The sequence below is a fragment of the Empidonax traillii genome, unplaced genomic scaffold (assembly GCF_003031625.1).
Source record: "Empidonax traillii isolate 1590-97213 ecotype Southwest subspecies unplaced genomic scaffold, ASM303162v1 scaffold244:size1524873, whole genome shotgun sequence".
Taxonomy (NCBI): Eukaryota; Metazoa; Chordata; class Aves; order Passeriformes; family Tyrannidae; genus Empidonax; species Empidonax traillii.
Window position 1 is genome coordinate 867,061 of NW_020955437.1, and position 23,955 is coordinate 891,015.

Consider the following 23,955-nt stretch of genomic DNA (forward strand, 5'->3'; position numbering starts at 1 on the left):
TGATTAACATGAATGAGTGGATTACACTAGTAAGTTTATCTTTAGGGAAAGAGGGCTATAAAAGCAGATATCCCAATAGTACTATGTGATGGGGTATGCTCATATTTGGTTTTCAGAGCTGACTTTTGAAGGTTTTCACAAAGTAGTATTTCAGTTGGCATAACATGACCTTTTAAGCAGCTGTTGCTAGATGCATATCTTTGCTTGCAAAGGTGTTGGCATAATGAGCTCAGACATTTCTTCATGGAATAAAAACAGCTCACAGGGCTTGATTTTACATTTGTACAGCTGCTGTTAGTGTGTATCTTCATTATGGTGTCTCAAAGAATTAGAGGGCCTTAGTTTTATCTGAAGTATTTGAATCTCCAGTGAAGTCAGTAAAGATAAGAAAAGACATGTATAAGATCTCTGCTTCTCTGAAATCTTCATGCTCGGGAACTGGAGGCACCCAGTGCCTGTGCAATACCCATGCATAGCTTGGAATCTTCCCAAATTTAAAATTATTTCCATGCAAGCAGAGTCACGCCTTCAGTATCTACCGACTACATAGTGGTTACATTTCAGGTAAGTACAACACCTGAGAAAAGGGTACAGAACAGTAAGTTAATTGAATTGTAGATAACACACCAAAGAAAATTGAATTAAATTTTATGAAAAAAATTAGTTTTCATTAATAGATAAAATTCTCTCCTATACAGTCTATAACAAGAAATAAAGCAAAATAAAGGTAACATCAAGGGAAAAGAAGCTTAGACTTCTACCTCGAAAATCATGGTTCTATCCCTTGGAATATTTAAGGTGACTAGAATGACAAAACCTACCCATAAACTTTGTAGCTCCTAAAGAAAGCATGTGATGACCTCCACTGAAGTTCAGCTGGAACATTTTAAATATATTGATATGCCAACAAAAATAATTCTCACCAAGGCTTGTGCCAAAGGTCAGTGTGCCCAGTGTACTGAGTTGAGTGAGTGAGTGAGCACAGTCACTAACATCAAATGGGATGTCCTCTCACTCTTTTCTCACTGACTGTAAACAGCTGCAACAAAAGCATTTCATGGCTAGCTAACAGAATACTAAAAGCCTTGAGGGGGTTTGGTAGGTTTGCTCATCTGCCAAGCAAAGAGTGAAAGGTGATGCAGAACTGTAAAACCAATGGGTTTAAGTGATGGTGATGGAAGGGAGAGGCTCTAGTACAGAGAGGCAGTCTAAAATGCCCTCTGGCTCCAGCGGCAGGGGATAGGTGAGAGAGAGGGAGGAATATCAAAGGCTTGCACAGTGGAGCAGTGAACAGAGAAGCCAGTGCTGCCTCCATCTCTATGCAGCATTTTTGACGGGATTTGTGAGTTAAGGGTGTGATTGCAGAACCTCAACTCAAACTTCATTTCTGTCTGACAGTGTGGAAATAGAAGCTGGAAATCCAGTTAGGACATATTCAACCTCGTGAAACTCCTACCAAGAGATCTCTTTAGGAAGTTCTGGGTATTAAATGCAATAAATTTATATCAGTGCCAAGGCATGAGGACTGACTGACAGTTTCCCTCAGCAAAAAAAAAAGGGAAAAGATAGCAATTATGTAAGTGTAACTCTAGAGTATAAGTTTTAGATAGAAAAACTGCCCTTACCTCCTACCTCTCACTGGGCTCCATCAACTTTCAAGAAGAGCAGGAGAGACTGGGGCCCGAGGGAAGGGCTGTGCCATGGGGTTGGCATGTACTACGGCCCTGGCTGTGTCACTTCCCTGCGGGGTCCTCTGGGTGGCAGTCATACATTACGGATTGCATTTATTCTTTAGTCTGACAAGCTGTCAAGCCCCTTTCACCTGACCTTGTCCTTTCTTCTGTGTTTTGTTTCTTTGTTTGTTTGGGTTTTGGTGGGTTTTTGTTTTGTTTTGGTTTTTGTGGTTTTGTTTGTTTGTTTGTTTGTTTGTTTGTTTTTGGTCAGGAAGAGAACCTTAAAGCCACCAGCTAAGCAACAAACCAAATTCTGGTTGGCATTCCCTGACAACAATACTGATATCCTGTACAGTGTCAAATTAAGACACTTGTTTTCATTATTATTGATGATTATTGCATCTTTGTTGGCTGCAATGATTTAGGCTGAGCAACCCTGGAGGTACTGCAAAAATGTATATTCTAGTGTCTTTTTTACAGTGGATTTGGTTGAGTCAAGAGACATTAGAGATTAAAGTGAAGAAGTGGTGATTTATACTTTTGAGGCACAGTGTTATCTGCCTTGTGCTATTTGCATGATTAAAAGTCACAAGCTAGAATATTTCCTCTAGCTTTTGTGGAAATGTATTTTACTCCTATGGAACTTTCAAACTTTTTAAAACTTCAGAAATGCCATTTCCAATCTAACCCAAAAAAGCATCTAGACTAGCACTGTCTCAAATAGTACTGCCTGTCATGTACCCTCTAAGATATGAGCTACTTCATTATGAGAACTTTATTGCAGTCCGTACTGTCTAGGACCAGCTGCCCATGTTTTTACTATTTATGGAAGAGATTATTTTCTGTAAATATGTCCATGACAAACCTTTGGCAAGAGAATAAAACTTGCATATAACGTCACATTTCATTCCAGGTCTAGGATCTGAACAAAAATAAATTAAAAAACCTTGAAAAGTTCAAGACCCCTTTTTTTTTTCCCTGCTGTTTCATCTTTATATGTAGCCTTTAAACAATGCCAAATGCAAACAAATGCTAAATAATTTTCATTAATGAAGAAGGAAGGGTGTGGAGCATTTTTACCCCTTATATTATTGGACCTTCAGCCCTGGAAGTGATTTAACACAATGTGCAATAAAACAAAGGAAGAGTTACTCAGAACTAATGTATTCAACAGATGATTAGAAGGGGTGGGAAATATAGCACCCTTTTGATTCAACCTGTCTCCAGGTGATAGAATTTCCCTTTTTTTTTTTTTTTACAGTGCAAGAACATTTGTCCTTCAAATGTCCTCTTCCCTCATGGTTCTTCTAACTGAGGGGAAGAGGCTCCTTGAACCATGTCTGATAAAAGATAAAAAACTAAAAAAAAATTGGAGAACCTCATGTGTACTATTATAAAAAGATTTGTGTGACTTCTTCCTGAAATATCATGAGCTCTGTTTTGTTCTGTTGGTTTTTTTTTCCAAAAATCAGGAAAAATTCAAAGACAGTGAACCACATACTTTGGTGTTAAACTGCCAGGCTTTGAGCAGGCAGACTTCCACAGCTGAAAATAGTTTACTTGCTGTCTATTGGCTTCTGCTCTCTGGTTTTGCATTCCTGTCCTTCATATACCAAGCTATGAACAAATACGTTCCCCCTGAGCATCCTAGCTACTTCTGGATCCCTAACATTTATCTGCGCTGCAGGGAAATATCACACAAAACATATATCAACCAAAGACACACAAATGTAAGGAAATATTGAGAGCTTAAGCTAAGAGTGTACCTTGCTCAAGAAGTCCTAAGAAGTGACATTTGGGCAGCTGCATTGAAAAAGGTGATGACCACATATGGAAAATGAGGAATAACTATGGGGTGAGCAAGAAGAGGAATTACATGAGAAGACTTGTTAAATTGTGTAGGGAGGGGCTGTTACTTACAGCTGGTTTAACTGAAATTGTACAATGCAGATAGGCAACCAATTGCCTGACACCAGTTAAATGGAGGCTGTGTTGGTAGCCATGATTGGCTTTTGAATGTTAATTTTACTTCACTCAGGTTATTTTATTTCTTATTCAGCTTCAGAATTTCTTATATACACACTATATATCCACCCACTTGAACACTTAAGCACATAGATACTGATATGTAGGGAAAAAGATAGTCAAAGATTGTTATTTCTATTTTTGTACCCCTGGGAAGCACTTAGCAGCTTCCTGAGGAATGTTCTGTGCAGCCATGAGGTGCCACAGAAATATGCTTTCAGTCTAAGCATTCTTTTGTATTTAGGAGGCAGAGGCCCAGGTTCAGTCTCTGAACCTTAAACTTGAATAGCCTTCTAACTAAATGTTTATACCAACAGTGGAGGTTTATACTCCCACTATTGGAGGTTTGGGCTCCTCTTCTATCAAGCTGCATGGGTTCCCCAGTGTTGTGAATTCATGATGAGTCAGAAAGGGTATTTTCATAATAGGAAGAGTAATTCTGTCAGGGATTGAAAAACCATAGCTGAGATGCTATCATTTGGTGGTCAGGGTGCAACCTCTGCCCCTTTGTATGTGAACCTGTATGGCACTGGCTTTTGCACCATAAGTAGGTGCTTTTCTGTGTTCCCCCTAAAAATGCAGCCTGAAAGCTCATTTAACTGTGGGACTGAAGGAGTCACATTGGTGAAAGTCACTGGGGAGGGAGCAAAGGGAGAAGGAGAAGGCAGAACAAGCAAGAGAGGTCATGAGTAGAGAGTGCTCTTCCCCAGAAGCTGTTGGGATGGCTTGTGCATGACACAGAGCAGCCTTGGTAGTGCTTGAAGTTGTGCAGGGGATTCATCCAGCCCACACCCAGCCTGACTGTGGAGCTGTGCAGGTGACGTGAAACTGTCATGGCTGTTCCTTCTGTTAGTCCTACCAAAAATGCTGAACTCCTGTTTCCATGTGAGTGAGCTCTTTCAGATGATTCCTGGCAGTGCAAGAACCCAGATTTTGCTGACTCTCCCCCCTCTCCCCTCTAGACTGCTCTTCCATTCTACATAACTGTCGGGAACTCGGCCCCAAAACTTCTGGGTGAGCCAAGATCTTTACAGAGCTCCTACACAGATTCTTTGCATGTCTTTCGAGTTATGTCTCTGTAATTAATTACTCGTTACTTGTGTGGCTCCGGAGTTGTATAGCTATAGTACAGACAGATTCTGCTGAAGAATGTGCAGTGGGAATTTTGTAATGTTAAACATCCTCAGTGCATTTGAGGACACATGTCCTGTGAGTATATAGCAATAATTCTGTTTGACTGATATCTACTTCACACATTCAATAAAATACATAAAGTGCATCTGAGGACAAACAGATGATATTTATTGTACATGTTTATTTTATTCCTGAAATATATTCAGGGCCAGTGCTCCCTCTAGTGGTTGAAAAGACACTTTTAACAAAGAATTGGATATTCCCCATCTCTCTGTCTTCACTAACGTAACACTGAGCCAATTACAATTCTCTAATGCATGTTTAAAAGAATGTGGAGAGAAACACTGTGACTTGAGAGTGTTGCTCAGATCACACAATAGTGTTTCCCACCGTGCAGTGTAATACTAGTCTAACACCTTGAAGCCAATTCACTTGAGCTGAAGGAACCAATACAGAGCCTGCATTCACCTCTCATGTGGCTTGGGATAGTCTGGGTAGAAACCATGAAGTACATTGCAAGGCTGTTGTCCATTGCTGTGGATTTTATGAGGTCACACTGCAACATCAAAGTGTGATGAATGTTTTGAATGGCAGGTTTTCTTGTTAGCAGTCAGGCACTATTTCTCTCTATCTGGAAACTGCATTCTCAGTTTTTGTCTTGAAACTGTTACATTTCTTTGCCAAACATGGCCTTGATGGAATTTCTGTTCAATGAATGTTAACTTTTGGGAACAGGAAAGCATACATGCTTGTGATAGGAATTCTGAACTTGTAGCATGTTGGAGTCAGCAGCAACACTGGTCTAAAGACAGCCCCCCAGCAAGGCCAAGGGTTTGTTGGCTCCCAGCTCAGTTTCCCTTGCAGCAAAGGCACAGCTGGGAAGCTGTGGTGGATGAACTCCAGCAAACCCCACTGGGCTGGTGTGAGAAACTGCTCTCACTGCCTTTCCATCCTGTGTCCTGCATTGCTGTGTCCTCCTCGCCTTGGTTTTGGCAGCTGCCTGGCCACCTGATGAGCTCCTCAGCTCACAGAGGCCAGAGCAAGCTCATTTGTTAAAGAAAAGTGAGTAAATTTAGTGAGCTGAACTGGAGCGCTGGAGCCTGAGGGAATCATACCAGTTGGTGTAAAGAAGGGTGAGGCGTCACCATCCCTTTAAAAGAAGGAGAAGAAAAGCCCCCTTTGCTGAGTAAATCGACTTAGCTGCCTTGTGACATCTTTCCCCAAGACTGAGTTTTGTGCCTTTTCAGCTGAAGGGCAGACATGTGTCTGTCCTGCTGTCTCAGCTGCAGGGTGATCACTGGCAGAAGCCAGTGTTAGGGAATGAAACGTTCAGATGGCTTTGGGAAGATCTGCACATTGTTATTCACCATGTGCCTGTGTCTCTGGAGAGGGTGAGAACATATTTTTACAGACCTAGACACCCTGTGAGCCTGCACTTCTGGAAGAGTTGATTTATATCCATGTTACCAGTCTCTCAAGACTAAAATCTCCCAGTCCAGCAGTCCCTAGACAAAGTAATAGGGGAAATAATTTATAATGGGGTGGTGATTATTTCCTCCCCCTCAGCAATTGATATATTACAGCTGAATCTTCTGAAGCTACTTACTTCATGTGATTCTCTTGCTTAGCAATCTGCAATTGTTCCATGTGTCAAACAGCATTTAATGGCTAATTTGGAAGGGTAGGTGCCAGAGAAAATATCAGCCCATGCAGTTAAGCTCTTAACAGGTTCGCATCTGTTTATAAGTCCATTCAATTTTAATTTTAACTACCTAGTGCAAAGGCATTTCACAAAAGCTGAACTAACAGAGGCATCTTGCTTATTAAATGAGCACAGTGGTGACTGAGCACTTGCGATCTTTTTACGTAGCACCTCCACATTTTCAGCAGCTGAATGTCAGAATATTCATTTTTGTGAGCTGAGTAATGAATTCTCCTTTGTGCTTTCTGACAGTTTGCATTGAATCAGCAGAGGTACAGATGACTTTGTTACATCTGGTTTAGTTTTTGAGTCTCATGAATTGATTTGTAAGAAGCAGAAGCTCTTGCAGTGTTACTTGCCAAGACTTTGCAGCTGTGAATGTTGGAACTTGAACAATACATAGCCCTTGCAGTTGGAGTCTCATGCTCTTCATGCACCACAGCCACAAACCTCAGTGCTGAGCGAAAAATAAGTGGGGTGGCAGTGGTGACCTGGTGCTTGGCAATTTATGTAGGGTGGGTGCAGCATAAATGTAGGACAAACATTAGCTGTTGTGCTGCTTGGCTGGAACATCGAGTGAAGACAGGAACCAGGCAGACAAACTGGGAAAGGATGCTGCTCAAGTATTTCCATGCAATGCAAGACATCTTCAGGACATGCTTATGTCTGTACTGCACAGCATAATGAGTGACAGGTTCATCAGAGCCTGAATTCCAATTAAGCCAGTTTTGGTAGGAAAGCAGTAGTACAAATGTTGCTACCTCAGTGATCTCTGGGGTCTTATCTACTCAGTGACATTAGGACACTGTGCATTCACATGACTTTACAGCTTCTAAATGGTAGGTTTTGTAGCCTCTTGTTCAGTTTAGATACTCTGAAACTGATGAAATTTTACTGTCATTTAGCGTAATATCACTGATGCCAAAAAATATCTTATGGTGGAAGTTTGTGCTAACTCAAGCAGGAGTATTGAAATAAGACCTTTGTTCATTAGCGCTGCTTCTTTCCCTTCAAGTTTTGGCACCACTAGTTTTCTAAGGCTGTTGTACAGATAGGCAGACTGATATCTGGACTAAAGAAAGGGACTGGAACTCAAGAGGCTTCCCTATATGTATTACTGTGTCTTGATGGAATAGCTTGTCCTAATTCTCTGAGTTTCTATGGGTGGCATAGAGGAGTTAAGTCCCATGAACTATGTAGCCTGAAACTGCAGAAATCTGGGCTTCCTACTCAATACTTACTTTGTACTATTTATCCTGAACTTACTTTGGAGTAAAGTCAAATGGGAAGGCAGAGTAGAGGGACAGGTGTTCACAGTGTTTAAGTCCATGAGTAAGCAGCCAAAGTAGCAGGTTGCATGCAGGGAGCTCTCACACAGCTCTCACATGTGCAGTCACCTTTATGTTTCTTAACTTCCCTCTAGCAAATCACAGACGAACTCAGTTCCAGTGTGAGAAACCATGAGCCTGCAGTATTTGGGGTGGTACAGCCCTCCACATGCTTGAGCTACACTTTCCAGGCCTTGGAACATCCAGTAGCTTGGCTGGATATCCAGAAGTTCTGGAAAAATAGCCAGTTGTTTTTCTTGTTGGCCTAACAATTCAAGTCATTCAAATAAAATGTTTCTAGGGAAACCTGGATGTATCTTACCTTGAAGTGACTTGTTACGGTCTCTACTCTGCTCCTCCAGATGCGTTTTACCTCTCAAGGCAGCCTGGGAGGCTGAAGACAGTCTTGAGAGAATTGACCATAGATGCCCTGGAAACCCAAGTTTTTATTTGTTTTAAGCGTTTAGTTAACCTCCTTGGCAAGTTGAAACAGTCATTACCTTAGTGAGTGATTTACAGGCATGTTAAGGCCTTTTTACAGTGCCAGAATGATCTTAAGGGAGCTTTACACTAAGTGAAAATCTGATCTGTAAACTTAAGTTTTATCTTTTCTTAAGACCAGAGGAAAAACTATTTCCCTGTGTTGCAGGGTGCAGTGGTTCAAAGTGTGGTGAAATCCTCAGATGGACAGAACTTCTGAGTGCAGAAAGTATCAATCATTTTACACGACTGATCTGAGTCACATATGTTATACATGACTCATATTTCTCTGTCAAAGTAATCTTGTTTTCTTCTCATTTGCTCATGTTGTACTTTTCTTCAGCAACGAAAGACCTTGTTGCATGTATTTGAGTGTCTTCTCCCTCCTTAGCACACCTCCCAGCAGGTCATGAGAGCAAGTACCCAAGGTTGAATGTGAAATCCTAGTCTGAAGTGATATAGTAACTGCTTTTGTCGAAATAGCTTTGTGCTGGCAGTGCCAGTTAGCTAGCCAAAGTATGGGTTTATGTACCTGACTAATTTGTTTAACTTTACAGATATCTTTCAGATTGTTTATTTATTCAGAGACCTGGATCATGATACATTCGTCCTTAAAATATGTTTTAAAACAATTTTTGTTACTTCAGAACTTGGACTTTGTGTCTCTTGCAGCTGACCTCGTAACATATTTCTCCAGCTGTTATGATGTTTGCTTCGTTTTGCTGTGTCTTCTGGTCTAACACACTGACACTGCTTCAGATTTGCAAACCTTATTCTCAAACCATGACAAAGAATACTGGGTAGTAAATAGAGGAGATCATGCCATTTCAGCACTTCAAGGAAAAACTGATTGTTTGCCTCAGAAATTAACTTTTTATTGAAAAGTTTATTTTTGTGGGAGGAAGGAGAGGAGAAGCAGCAGGATGATTTCTTCTGGCAGGAATTTTTCGTAAACAAGTGTTATTTTGATTTCACTTTCTCATGCTCTTATCATCTCAGTTGTAGTTTTTGCCATCCTTCCTCCTTGGCCCTGCTCTTCTTACCCATCAATAATGTCTCTTCTCCCTTGTCTCTTCATTTTAACAAAATCGTGGAGAGGGGACTGAAAACCAACATCAACCCATTAACTCCGCAAATCATCTAATTCCTCTCCTCTTCTGGCAGTGTAATTAGCACCATGTCTGTTGGTCATCACTCAGTTTCCTCTGCCTGCATGTCATAACTTTTTCTTTGCAAGATGCCTGTTACACTTCCTTGACAAATGAGTTCTCTTCTTCTTGTGTGTGCTGAATCCTCAGCTGACCTCTCCAAGTAGCCAGCATATTGCTGTGAATCTTTGTCCTGAGCAAACAGGAGAAAAGTGTCTTGTTAATCACCATCTTAAAATCAAATACTACATTTTTAGTTACAAAGAGCAATCTCGTCTCTCACTGTTTTGCTGAAAATCCTTAAATCTTTGCATAACTTCCTTTTGTGTGTTTTGAACCTTGTTGCTATCCTTTGAAAATTGGTGTGTTTTGAGTTTCTAAAACAGGAGCCATGTTCTTTAGTGTGTTTTCCAAACTTATAGAACTTTTCCTTTTTGCAGTTGCACACTAACATTTTATTCATCCAATATTCCCACAGTTTTTGACAATATAAAGTGTTTCTCCCTGTTTCACATCATGCCTTTAAAGGACAACTTTGGTTACTGCCTATGAGGAACATGTGGCTTTTGATTTGCTTGATTTGCTGTTTCCAGGAGGTGACATGCATATTTTTCCCCCCCTCTCCCTACATGCAGATTTTGCAGCCTTCATTCAGACAGTGTTCCTCCATTGAGAGTCCATATATAGTGAACATATTATAACTGCAGTATTGATCTAGAGTATGGATGAATTTTCTGCCTCTAAATTTATCTGATTTAAATACATTTGGAGTTGTAGGGAGACGGACAGCACAGGAAATGCAGATGTCCCATACAACATTAAAGGAGAATCCAAAGGATGACACATACAGTCTGGGTGTTCAGCTTCTTGGGAAGATCCTGTATTTCTGAGCACCCTGTCTCTGAAGCACCCTGAAATTCAAGTCTAAGTGACAAGCCTGGTCTCCAAAATCTGCTGTTGTGAATGGTGTATAAGAAGAGTGGTGTTTACCATTCATACAGTAGTGACTGAACAGTAATATTTTTGGTTTTCAGGAATTTAATTGCTGATTTGGAGTTTTAGATTTTCTACTGGGATTTAGCAATATCTCTGTAGGAATGCAGGTAGGTCTTATTAGAGGGAAAATGACCTTCCTGATCCCAGGAGTATAAGTGTGCTGTGAATACTGCCATCCAGAGTGACCAAAAAAAGCTTTCATTGACATTCAAAGAGTGCTTTTTTGTTATGCCACACTGAGCCCCTGCCAATCTATTATTGAACCAGAAATATTTCTTTATTTATAATAATCCTTCTTTCAAGTACAAACGTGAACTGTTTGCTGTCACATGTATCTTCTTACCATCTCACAGGGTTCTTGAGCACAGAAAGAGGGGATATGTGAGTGGCTTGAAGAAGCACCTTCAGTTGTGTAGTTACTAATAAGTTTTCTGCTTCCACAGGGAGAAAGAGGCTTGCCGGGACTACAGGGTGTGATTGGGTTTCCTGGAATGCAAGGACCTGAAGGTCCCCCTGGGCCACCAGGGCTTAAGGTAAGAACTTAAGCTTTTGTATTTGAAACACTCAAATTTCCCTAAATTGTTGTCCCAAAAAAAGACAAAGCTATCTATTTTCCTTTGCAGGGTGATACTGGAGAACCAGGACTGCCAGGAACAAAGGGAACAAGAGTGAGTTCTAGCTTACCTGTTTGCAATTCTGATATCTTTCAGTTGTTTTATATGTTAACTCTCCATGACTGCTTTCAAGTGCAGGAGGGAAGTAGTCTCTTCTTTGAGTTAATCAATGACATCTCCTTGTTCTGCACAATAATGTCGAAATCCTCACTTTTACCTTTGAAGTTCTGCATTGGGCAGTCAGTACCTTTATACATTTGCATTTTTACCTGATACCACTGCATCAAAAACACTGGTTTTAATATGTCTTTGATATCTTCTTGACCTACCTTTTTCCAGCTTCAGTATGAATCAACCTTATTTCCTCTTGCAAAATTCTCCTTTATGTTTGCCATCTAACCTCCTTGCAGCACTCCAGCAGTGAAGCTGACACCTCATAAGTACATATGTGTTAAAAGTGTGCTCAAGGTGCAGAGCCGAATTCAAGCCAGGAACAAAGATCTCTTGATGTTCCTAGAAGAGGCTCTGAATATTTTTGTGATCTTCCTGTTGTCATTTTTGTTTAATGGGGCGCTTATATAGCACTTATTTTACCATATGTTATTAGCCAGGGCCATGACTTTTGGGGGTTTGTAAGGTGCCAAGCTCATTCTGAGAATTTTCAAGTCTCATCATGACAAAAGAGGATTCAAATGACTTGGCCAGTAATGATGCCTACATTTTCAGCTATACCCTCTTGTTTACAGATTTTCAGAATACCGTCTCAGTTTTGTTCTCTATCTGCCTGCAGTTGCTGCAGCACACAGAATTTACTGAACCAACTGCAGTTTCTGAGCTATTGAAGAGACGGTGTTCTGCTAGATCAAGAAATCATTATTTCAGTCCATGATGTTTGTGATACCCTGGGGTTTCCTGAGTGTCAATGTAAACTGGCATCTTCTGGCAGAAGTGTTTGTGTGCTACAGTGCAAGTAACCTGTATAACAATTACAAAATTTTGGAAGAGGCAAATACACTATCTGAGCACAGGATTCCCATGCATCTTTTCTGCTTCATAATACATGTATTCGGAAATACTGCATGAATAAGTAAGATGATAGGATGAAAGTGATCTGCCAAGTTAAACTCCTGATGTATTGCACTGAAAAGCTGTTCAAGGAGAAAGAGTTATCTCAGCCTCGTGGTTTTTTTGATAATAAGGATGAATTGGTACACTGATGAGGAGTATGAAAAAGAACATCTTTACAGCGCATTAACATCATCTCCTGCTATGAAGAGACAACACCTCTGCATGCATTTTTACCTGTACATAAGGCTCTGATCCAGTTCCTACTGCCTAAGAAGTTAAAGAAATACAAAAAGTTTGTTTCGCTTAGTGATTATTAAGGTGACATGTCTGAGAGGTTTTGAAGATTTTATAAAGGAAGTTTAAATACTGCTTGTTTTTGACTGTTATCACTGGAGATGCGACTTTGACTGCAGCTTGTCCTTGCTGTTTATGGATTTGTCATTTCAGTCTATGTTTTGCAGGGCCCCCCAGGAGTATCAGGCTTTCCAGGAAACCCAGGCCTTCCCGTACGTATGAAGTATAGGTATTTTTATAAAGAACTAATTATATTAGTCAAAGTATTGATCATGACATCTGACCTTGATTATGATGTATATTGTTAATTTCTTTACTTTCTTTTCATTTAGGGCATTCCTGGACAAGATGGCCCTCCTGGTCCACCTGGAATTCCAGGATGTAATGGCACAAAGGTGAAATTTACATATGTTTATAACAACATCTCTGTGTTGAAATAAAAACATCTCTCATGCATATGTTCCCTAAAAAAACTGATTTCTCTGTTCCCCTTAGGGTGAAAGAGGTCCAGTAGGTCCCCCAGGTTTACCAGGACTGACTGGGAGTATAGTAAGTAGATTCTTTTCTGCTTGATTCACTTTTTTCAAACCTGATTCTAGAAATTCAGATATAACTATATGAAATGATACAGAGTGTAATATGTAAAATATACAACACTGAGGAGCAATGACATCAAATACGTCTTTTTTTTCACAGGGACCCCCAGGACCTCCTGGAATGAAGGTATGTTTTACTCTGTGTTTATATCCTGCTTCTAACAATAAGAATTTGGGTGAAGTCTACACCCTCTAAGAGTGTAGACAGTTCCAGCAGTTCCTTACTTAAGGACTGAAAAATTGTACTGACGTGTTTCACTTTGTACCCTGTTCTGCAACCTCACTAAACAAAGACAGTGGTGTGATCTCCAGTTGATAACAATTGAACATGTGTTGCTCCATGCACACCTTAAAAGTGTATTAAATGAAAAAAGGTAGTACATATCATTAATTATGTATAAACAATATGGTGTCTCACTAATTGTGTAGAAAGATTTAGATAGGTTTTATGATTCAAACATTTGGGTTTGTGTTGACATTTGATTTATTCACATAGATAATATTTGTGGAAGAAGGTCATATACCCCACAATATGAAAAGCTTCCAACACATACTAAACAGTTTTCATAAAGAAAAAAAAAATCAGACTAACTAACTAGTTATTTGAGTGTATTTTGTGAACTGGAGAATGAAGCACTGAATGTCAACAGAGAGCTTTTGCTCTTTAAAATTAACAGATGTTATTTGGAACTGTAAGCTAAATATTAGTTGAAATGTAATCTTGGATTTGTTGAATTGACTTAGTCTATAAACACTAAAGTACTCGAATGTTTCTTTCCTAGGTGTGTATGCGTAGGTAACACAAGTCCTGAAATAAAACCACTTGCAATAATCCAACTTTGTACAAAAATGCAGGAAAAATGGGATCTTTTACTATCAAAAAAGAGACATAAAGAGTGGATAATGATCAGAATAATTTTCTAAAGTAAGACTAAGTAGATTCCTTTTCTTTAGAAAATTAATGTCAAAATTATGTGTAAGCCTGAAGGTCTCAGCCTGGGAAAGAGATTGTGAGGTTACCACTTCTCTCAGCAGCCAGGTCAGATGCTTCAGATGTGTGGTGAGACTGTATTAGTGGTAGATTTGGCAGAAAAAGCATTCTACCTACCCATTATGATATAAAGAAATGAAAGTAGGAAGAAGATTTTGCACTGAAATCTCTTCAAGTGGGTTTAAAGCATGTTTGACAATTAAGGCTTTAACTTGTAATATGTCCTGCTGTGTGTAAGCTGAATTAAAAGTAAGGTGATTTTTTTAAAGTCAGCTTTCCAAATGATTCAAGACATAGCTTCAACTCTCCTCTCATCTCAATATTAGTGTTTTTGAATGTATTTGAATTGGTGTTCAAGTATTCTTTTTCTTTTCTTATTATAGGGAGATCCAGGTGAAGTGATTGGTCTTTTACCCTCTGGTGTGCTAAAAGGTGATAAAGGGTTTCCTGGCCAACCTGGACTACCTGTAAGTCTAAATTATTTTTGAATAGTTGTGAGTTTCAATTAGAATGAAATCAGTATCATGAAATTATGAAATAAATATGATGCCATTTGAATTTTTCATAGGGTCCACCCGGAACTTCAGGGTTTCAGGGACCAATGGGGCCACAAGGTCCTCCAGGAGAGCCAGTAAGTTTCCTCTCATTCTCCTCTTACTGACAGAGCTTCATTATAGGAATGTTCTAGAATATGTGTGTAGCAGGTCTTGGTTGGGATTTGGGAAAGATGGCCTGTGGTTCCAGGCCTGTGGTTTAGCTTCCAGAACTCTATCATGGCAGAAATTAGTAGGCAACATAGGTTTTCATTAACAGTTGCTCCTAAAGTCGTCTTCTTGGACTCTTGGAGGGTATTTCTGTGGAGGAGGGACCGTAATTGTGATTCCTCCTGTCCTCTCTTCTTCAGCTTAATTTATAAAAAATAAACTACAAACCTAGCAGCCAGACCTAAACCCAAATGTTTACTGAGATTGTTCTTATGGGTAGCTGCAGTGAGGAGTACCATGGAAGCAGGATATCAACTTCTGTTATTATGGTAATTAATGAGATATCGCAGACAGATTCTCTTTGTTGTTATTTTTTATTCTAAGTTGTTTTTATTCTAAGAATTATGCATGGTAGCAGAAAAAGCCTTTTTATCTTGGTTTAATTAAAAGATATGCCTTTTTACTCTTTTCATAGAATAAGGCATTATTCCACCTACTGTACTATATGCACGTGCATGCTAAAATATTTTGTCTTGTAGGGTCCCCCAGGGCCACCGGGACTCCCAGGTGAGAAGGTAAGATTCTTTATTATAAATATTAAATCTATCTGTTTATTTGGCATACCAGATCCCCAAAACTCTGGAAACTAGTGATCCTAAAGGAGTGGGGTTTTTTACACTTTGGGGTCTATTTCTATGTCTTAATGGACATCACAAAGAGAGATTTTTAACATTTTTTTTCAAATTCTTCTCTGTCTGTTATTTCACTTGATGAAATCACTAGTAATTACAACATTCAATGGTTATTTGAATTCATTTTAGACTGCAAAAATTTTCTCTGAAGTGTTGGAAAAAAGAGCATATTGACAATAAAATTATCTGATAAATTTCAATTTTTTGTCGCAAGTTGCTGCGACATGGCTAAAAAAAGCAGGGAGGTTAGGACATGATTATTTATTTATTTCACACATGCATTATAAAGACATATTCTGTCTTTTATATTCTCTCTTAGTGTTTGATAGGTACAAAATACTTTCATATGTGTACATATATGCATGCATGCACTGCTGATAAAAATTGACTAAGTGTGTATAACTTACATTTTCAGGGCTACATGGGCTTGGGCTTTCAGGGTCCCAAAGGTGAAAAGGTACGTCTCTTGTAAACTTCTAGTGAACAACTGTCAGAAATATTTTTGATACTATGTTTTAAATAAAGAAAACTGTTGGAATAAATCAATGGAGAAAATAAGCATAGTAATTTTTAGAAGACTTGAGTAAATCTGTAACTTATACCTAAATGAATGAAAGTCATGAACAGTTACAGAATTTGTTAATGATGATGTTATACCTGATTTAGGTCATTATCCTGTTTTCCAGCTGTGACTTGAAAGCTACTTCGATTTGAAATAAGCAGATCTGGAACCATTTATTCTGTATATTAGGAGTCATATGAGATTTTTTTGAAATGAATTTAATTCCAAAGGTTTAGATTTAATGTGCTGTTCAGAAAGATCATAATTCATTGTGATAGGACTCTTGTGGGCCTGTCTGCCTTAGTTTGGTTTGGTAGTGTATACATTTGAAGCAGATCTTTCAGTTGTTCCCTTTTACTGTGTTTTACCACAACCAGAAAGGGGTTTCAGAGCACACGGATGGGTTTACTTTTGAATCAATCTAAGCCAAAAGATGTGCTCCAGGATTGCATTTATTCTCTTACTCAGCATCAAGTGGAAGGTAATACATGTCAGGTTTAATCTGTCACCTCTCACTCACACTGATACGTCTGAGCCAAAGTGCCTTATGTTGTGTTTCGAGGAGCCAAGAACTGCATGCAGTCAAGGGCTACTCAATAAATTCATAATATGTTTGAGCACTTCTCCAGAAGCTTCTCATGACTGTCACTGACAAAGGGCTTTTGGAGTATAAGTAAATTATATTACTTAGATAGGTTTGATTTTTTTAATTTACCACCTTATTTACATATTTTGAGCCACAGTATTCCCAATGGATAGAATTTTTGTGTCATAACGTAGTTAAAATTATGCTGCTATCATGAAATTTACTGAAAAATGTTGGTCACAGAAGTATGTGAAGATTTCCTGTACTCCTCAGGTTTGTCTTTAGCAAAAGATTAATGGTATTGCTGTGCATTATTGCTTGACAGAAATGTATCAAGCCTTTTGGGAGGTATTTTACTGTAAAAGATAGTGCTTTTGCATTATATGAGGAGATGAGATTCTGACCCTGCAATGGACGCATACATACTAAAAAAGTATGATCCAAAGTTATCATCTTGAAGTTGACCTTTATGGACAGTTGTAAAGCTGATGGAACACTATAAACTTTTACTAACATTTCCCTTTAGTCGCTGACTTTCTGTACCTGATCTCTTTCCTCCTAAACTCCTTCCTCCAAAAGGAAGCACTAAAAAACTTTTTTACTATTGCTGTAATTAATTGGATATGCTCCTGATATTTGGTGTTGATCAATCTATACCCTAAGAGCAGATTAAGAGATCTTTCTCTATCTATAACTATGTATGTAATCCTTTCACTGCTTTTTCTGAAATAAAAATTTTTTAAAAACACAGCTATATTTTTAAAAGCAAGTGGCAGTTCTCTTTAATGTTATTGGCCTTCATAATGTTTGATCTTAGAGTCATACTGTTTTCAATGGACTATCCTGGATTTGCTGTTGACAGGGAGAACAAGGAGTAAGGGGCCCCCCAGGACCTCCAGGACCAGCACCACATATGAAAGAAAAAGGGAGTGAAATCATAAGGGGAGAAAAGGTGAGATGTTAAATGATTAAATGTTAAATGACTTCTTATACTCTTCATTAAAATATGATCAGTAGGAATTAGCAAACAAAAGTGAAACAGGAAAAAAAAATGAATTCACCTAGAGCAAGTTTTTCAAAAATTTTTTCCTGTTTTACTTCGTGCATGAATTTTGAATGTCATTCTAGAAGTCTCTCTAAAAATATATGATAAATGAAAAATGCATCAGTAATTGCATAAAAAAAGTAATTCGTACAGCAGACAACTTTCTAAGGAAGGAGGATTGATAAGCACAGGATATTATAAAAATATTCTAAAAGTTTGAATTAAGTAGTAAGTATTGTTTGAAGTAAATAGTGTTTAAATTAATTATATTTGACTTTTCATATACAGAATCACATTTATGAAATCTGAGTGCTAATGAATTTTTCAATTATTGAATGAAACAGTCTAAGAAATATACACTAGTAAAATAAACTAGCCTAATGGATTCACATTTTGTGTTTGTCAAAATTCTTGCACATCAAACTATTAGGCATAGTTCTTGAAATGGAGAACAGGATTAAATGTGCTTTTGCTGGTATGAAGAATTATTTACAACCTAAATGAATAGTGGTTAAGGTTTTGTTTACTAATCCATAGTTTTTTAATAATTTCATTAGGGTGATCCAGGTGAAAAGGGTGAACAGGGAATCCCAGTAAGTAATGTGTTTTTTTTTTTTTACTACTATAAAAAATTGTAAAGAATCTGATAATGGCACTAAATATCTCTACAGCTATTAGTTAGAAGTAAATTTACTTTGGCAGTATTTTTAATCTGGTGAATATTTGTTTTCCAGGGAGTGCCAGGCTCAGGCTTCAAAGGAGAAAAGGGTGAACCTGGAAAGCCTGGTCCACGTGTAAGTATACTGAACTTTATCAATACCATAATTGCAGTTATTGTATTTTTTCCATGAGCTGATTAAACTATTAGTTGAAGAGCAAATTTGGTATATTTCATAGAAGCAAGTTTTGCTGTAGGACAGGTGTACAAATGAAGGTAGTAACAACATGCGGTAAAATTAGTATTGCAGTTGAACGTAACGTGTTTCAGATAACTAAAGACATTCAACAGTAGCTTGTAGTGCTGAAGGCAAAGGCAAAACTCCCATGGATCCCAACTAAAGCAAAATTAAGTCATTCCAGAAGAGAAGAAAAAGCAAAGCAAAACATATCACTCTTTTTGAAGCGACTTTAGCTAAATGGAACATGTTGAATTTATTTCAAATACTCTCACATGCAATCAACAAAATAAGCATGCTTAGCCTAAAGGTACAGTTCCTTGCAAAAACAATGAATAGAGAAAAAGGCTTAGGTGACTAAAATACTTCTGTTTGCTGGTTTCTAGCCTGACTTTGGATACTTGAGGCCATAATGTCTATTACATTTGCCTAATCCAACCTATATCATAATCTCATCCATACATCATCTGCATGAGTCATGCAGTATCTTTCATAGCTGAGCTGGTAGTAAAATTGTACCTTTGCATTCAAATGCATCTAAAGTGTTAAAAGTTTCTCAAATTGTGGGTCTTCCTAAACTATTAGGTCCAGCACCTCTATAGGCATTGTACTTCATTCTGAAAAAGAGAAAAATCTCCCTTTCTACCAAACTTCAAGGTCAGATGTTCTATTATCCTATTAGTAAAGATATATGATGGAATTATCTTTGCCATCACATATGTATTTTTATTCTTACTGTAAATGAGAGCTTGAAACTGGAAGAATGGAGAAGTGTTGGCTTTGGAAACTAGAGTATCTGAATTTTTCAAATATATATTTTTCATTTTCTGTAAAGTTCCCTGAACAAAGTTGCTGAGAAATTTTATATATAATTCTTCAGGAAATCACAGCTACTTCTGAAATTAAGATAAGTCTTGAAAGATGACCAGATGTTAAGATCTAATATTCTAGTGAAATAGAATTAAACCATGTGATTAATTCTGATCACAATGTACATTTGAAGACTCTCTTGGATTTGCAGATAATAGTTTTAATTAATCATTAAAACTTACTTGTAGCCCTTCTTTATAAGACACCATAGTTGCACATTTCAATGGTGGCAGCTTGTTCGTATTTGTTGTATCGTTATCCTTCAATTGCAGTGTTTTAGACAGAATTTTTTTGACCTAAACTGATGGGATTACTTTTTAGACTGAACTATATGCACTATTACTTCGTGTATTAAGTACATACATTTTCTTGAGTTTATGGGACAAATTCATACTGCTTATGCTACACATACAATCTAAGAATTGGGACGCCAGATAAAAGCCAGCTTCCAGTGGATTAGGCTACAAGCCGACATGCCAGTCCTTTTCTGGTGCAGAGGAAGAGGAAGGGAATTCTGAAAAGTAAGTTAGTCCATCTGGGTCATTTGTCATGTATCTGTTGATTACTTCAAGGGAATCTAATCCCCTCTGTAGGTTAACACAGTGGTCTAATAAGTAATAATTTTGTTCTGGAGGAGGGAGCTTTGGATTCTAGTTTATCGTCTTCCACGTGATTTGAAATTATAGCTTTCAATGTAAGGAAAGTGTTTTTTACCACTAGAGTACCACATGATCTAATTACCACAGGACCTAATACTCTCCAAGCCTTCTGCTGAAACTGAACTACCTAATGTCTATGAGTAAGTTTTGTGAAGCTGAAGTGTATATATATACCTAGAAAGGGATTGCTATGAAATCTGGTTCCAGTTTCTTGTGCTGTTGAGATATTTTTGTCTTGAAGTCTCCTTGGCAGGAAAATCACTGTGTTATTCCTGGATCTGGGAATAGATTTGCAGGATTTTATTGAATTTGGCATCCTGTAGGGTGTTGGATAATATAAGAACTAGGCATTCACAATTTGCCTCCTTTGTATCATCTGCTCTGTTAGCTGCATTAGCGCATTTGGATTAATGCACTGCATTAATGATTGTTTTGTTCAAGTATTTCGTCCACAGTATTTAGAAATGTCATGTATTTGGTTGTCTGTTTAAGCAGAGTGGAACTTTGTGTTTTACAGGGAAAGCCTGGAAAAGATGGTGAACCAGGACCGAAAGGAGAACCTGTATGTATTTTACTCAATTTCCGGTACTGCTTTTTGCATTCAAAACAAATGTGTATTTGTCTGTGTATGAAAATGGGTTGAGATTTTCTAGCCTTCTGAATTGTTTACTTAAAGTTTTTGCTTTCAGTGAATTAGTGTCTGGTTTGAAAATTTAAAGCTTTGATGCTGCCGCGGCTAAGATCCATCTGTATTTTTATCTTCTGGTTTTGCTGTCTTCTACACACAGGGTTTGCCTGGTGGGTTTGGGATTCCAGGACGACCTGGAGAACCTGGTGCGAAGGTGCGTAGTAGCAGCTTTTGATTCCCTTCACACAGAATGAGTTAAGGTAGATGTGCAGTAAAGCGATGACTGCACATAAAGCAGTGAATGTTGCTAAGCTGTGTCATCACTCAGAGTCTAACAGAAGTCGAAATTAAGTTAGTGTTGGTAGACCTGATTTAGATCTCATATGAATTGATTAATGCAGGCTTTATTTTCACAAGCTCTTTGCCCAGCCAGTATATGTTCAAGTGTACATCCCTAAAAACTGCAGTTTCCCTTTACATCGTGCAAAACAGTGTAGGCCTGCAAACAACCTACCTACTAATACTGCTTGTTATAGTGATCCAGGTACTTATCACTTGGAAGTTGTATGAACCTGTATTGAACTGTTCGTTTGTTGAGGAAATCCAATTTATTTGGAAAAAAAAATCTGATCTGGATTTAAAATGTAAATTCTATTTTGATTTAGGGTGAGAAAGGGGATCAAGGTTTTCCAGGACCCCCAGGAAGAGTAAGTAAAATAAATTTGTGTTTTATTTTAAACTTAAAATAAAATTAAATAAGTAAAAGGGCTCAAACAATGAGGGGAAAAAAGAGAGACTATGCATGTTCAGATCTCATTCTCATCAGTCACATCCTTATTTTTTCTTAATGGAAAAAAACTGAATACACTGTTTTAAAGTATCTTTGAAATTTGGGAAAGGAGCTCTTGAAGACTATGAATTTCAAACATTTTGGACTATGAAAATTATAAACATTGTTAATCAATAAAATATCCAAAAGAGAGTTCAAAAGAGTAAGTCTGTCAGCTTTGCAGTTGGTTGTGGTTTAACTGCAGGTGACAATTAAGTACCAAACAGCCACCTCACTCACCACCCCTACCCGAGGTGGGATGAGAAGGAGAACTGGAAAAAGGTAAAACCCATGCCTTGAGTATTAATTGAAACAAAGTTAATAATACTAATAGTAGTAGTATTAGTAATAATAATAATAATAAGGAAAAGGGAGATAAAAAGAAGAGAGAGAGAGGAATAAAACCTAAGAAAGACAAGTGATGCACAATATAATTGCTCACCATGACCAATGAGTCCCTGAGCAGTGATCAGCCCCTATGCACAAGAAGAAAGCAGGAGAACAGTTTGTAATTTTTTTAACACTTCAGTTAAAAAATGGGGTTAGTCAGCAACAAATAGATCATTGAGGTTGCTGGTTCCCCAACATGGGGAAAAATTCCCAACATTTGCTAATTTGATTTGAAAAATTGCACATGCTTCCTGAATATTTTATTGTAAGTGTTAGTATCCTACGTGTCACGCTCAGATCAATGTTAGCAGAAATTGCTAACATAATATTTTAAAATTAAATGTAATACAAACTTAATAGGTCAGTCCTTAGACCATGCTGAGATTTTTTGGCATCGTTCTTGTTGAGGAAGATGCTATAAAAGCTCTCCACTTAATCTTGTGACTCCTCCTATGGAGGAATTTTGGTAGAATTGGAAATATTTATTTTCTCGGGTAATTCCTCAGCAGCTACAGCCCTCTCACAGCAGTTGTTACATTATGACTGAAATTGCAAATATAACCACAACTGCTCAAAATTGTTATAAAACCAAATGGCCTCTGTACCATAAGATCAAGATGGGGGAGATACGAATGAAGGCACAGTTGCACGTTTCTAGTGTCCTAGTCTTTGTCCTGTGATTCAGATGATAGATGCTGGACCAATAGATTCCTTTGGTGAAAAAGGAGACCCTGGAGTTTCAGGCTTGCCTGGACTGAAAGGTCAAAAAGGTGAAAAAGGTATGTATTTTGTTTTATCTTTTTGACTGAGTTATACTTTTAATTTTCTTGCTGAAAAGGAAATTAGATTTGTATGTCTGTGAGCTCGGTAGCTCCATATGACAGTGTAGTGTTCCAGTTATTTATTTAACTGCTTTCAGGTTATTACATTTTGTAGTAGCTTATAGGACACTTCTGCTTCTCATCTCAACTAAGACTGTCTTTCAGTTATAGATGGAAAAAAACAAGAATCTGTTTTTATGCAGTTAAATAATCCAGTGAGATTATTTAAGAAATATGAAAATCAACACAAACTTATAGAGGATAATAATGCAGAGAATCTTGAGACTTCTTTATGAAAGTCCATAGCTAATTTTTCATCTTAAGATTGGTTTGCATAATTTTAAAAAGTCTTCAGGAAACAGAAAATCAAGCATACCCTTTCCCATTTTCCCCATTACAGACCTTAGAGTATTTAACAAAATTCACTGGAGAAGTTTGCACACAGCAGGGTCTTTTCCCTGAATAATTTGCTTGCAGATATGTATAGATTATTTAACTTCAAATTTGATTCAGAATATAATAGCTTGAATGTGAATTTAAATAATATAGGCTAAAAGCTCACTCTCATTGGCATTGCTGAATTCATTGGCTAATTGAAAACTTCTCTTTCTAAAGGTTTCCCTGGTGCACAAGGAATCCCAGGACCTCCAGGTATGAAACTATGATCACTGATTTTTTCACATTTTTAATGTATTCTTCTTGGGTGAAGAGTCCTGAGAGATATTCTCCTTAGCTGCTCCTTACCAAACACCAAGCAGTGACTTCTCCAGCAGCCCAATCATCCCTGTAGACCCTTTTCTTGTGTCTTTGATGTGATTCAGTCTTATTCTTTCTGTAGAGCCCTGGTAACTTTCTGCTGAAACAGAAAAAGTAGGGTACACAGTTCATCAGAGATAGCCCAGAGAGTATGGCTCCTTTGGGCAAGAAGACTTGTTAAATGTGAATGTGTGTGTGGGTGTGTGCATATATACCTGAGTATGTATATTCATATGTAAATCATTTGTTTTGCTCTCACTTCATATGTGTTTGCATAAATATAGTAAGAAAGGGTTTGCAGGGAGAAATAATAGTACTATTTATTAGATCAAAGTAATTCCTGAAGGCTTCCTTCTTTTTTTTGACTATGTCACTTGATCAATAAAAGTTATTTCTTTTGCCTGCAAACATTGCCTTTTTCATAGTCTTAACATCTTCACATCCATGATGACACTGCTTTTATGTATA

The 23,955-nt window shown here is 37.9% G+C and overlaps 1 protein-coding gene across 1 annotated transcript in view; it reads left to right on the forward strand.

Annotated features, from left to right (window-relative positions):
* The window catches only part of COL4A1 (collagen type IV alpha 1 chain), a 122,418-nt gene that overhangs the window by 56,066 nt on the left and 42,397 nt on the right, over positions 1 to 23,955 (forward strand). The window contains exons 3-20 of the mRNA XM_027888692.1: positions 10,930 to 11,019; positions 11,110 to 11,154; positions 12,630 to 12,674; positions 12,795 to 12,857; positions 12,958 to 13,011; positions 13,159 to 13,185; positions 14,433 to 14,516; positions 14,618 to 14,680; positions 15,293 to 15,328; positions 15,861 to 15,902; positions 17,456 to 17,545; positions 18,196 to 18,231; positions 18,373 to 18,432; positions 20,581 to 20,625; positions 20,852 to 20,905; positions 21,357 to 21,398; positions 22,596 to 22,689; positions 23,347 to 23,382. Coding sequence (XP_027744493.1) covers positions 10,930 to 11,019; positions 11,110 to 11,154; positions 12,630 to 12,674; positions 12,795 to 12,857; positions 12,958 to 13,011; positions 13,159 to 13,185; positions 14,433 to 14,516; positions 14,618 to 14,680; positions 15,293 to 15,328; positions 15,861 to 15,902; positions 17,456 to 17,545; positions 18,196 to 18,231; positions 18,373 to 18,432; positions 20,581 to 20,625; positions 20,852 to 20,905; positions 21,357 to 21,398; positions 22,596 to 22,689; positions 23,347 to 23,382 — 1,006 coding nt within the window. The remainder of the gene's footprint in view (positions 1 to 10,929; positions 11,020 to 11,109; positions 11,155 to 12,629; positions 12,675 to 12,794; positions 12,858 to 12,957; positions 13,012 to 13,158; positions 13,186 to 14,432; positions 14,517 to 14,617; positions 14,681 to 15,292; positions 15,329 to 15,860; positions 15,903 to 17,455; positions 17,546 to 18,195; positions 18,232 to 18,372; positions 18,433 to 20,580; positions 20,626 to 20,851; positions 20,906 to 21,356; positions 21,399 to 22,595; positions 22,690 to 23,346; positions 23,383 to 23,955) is intronic.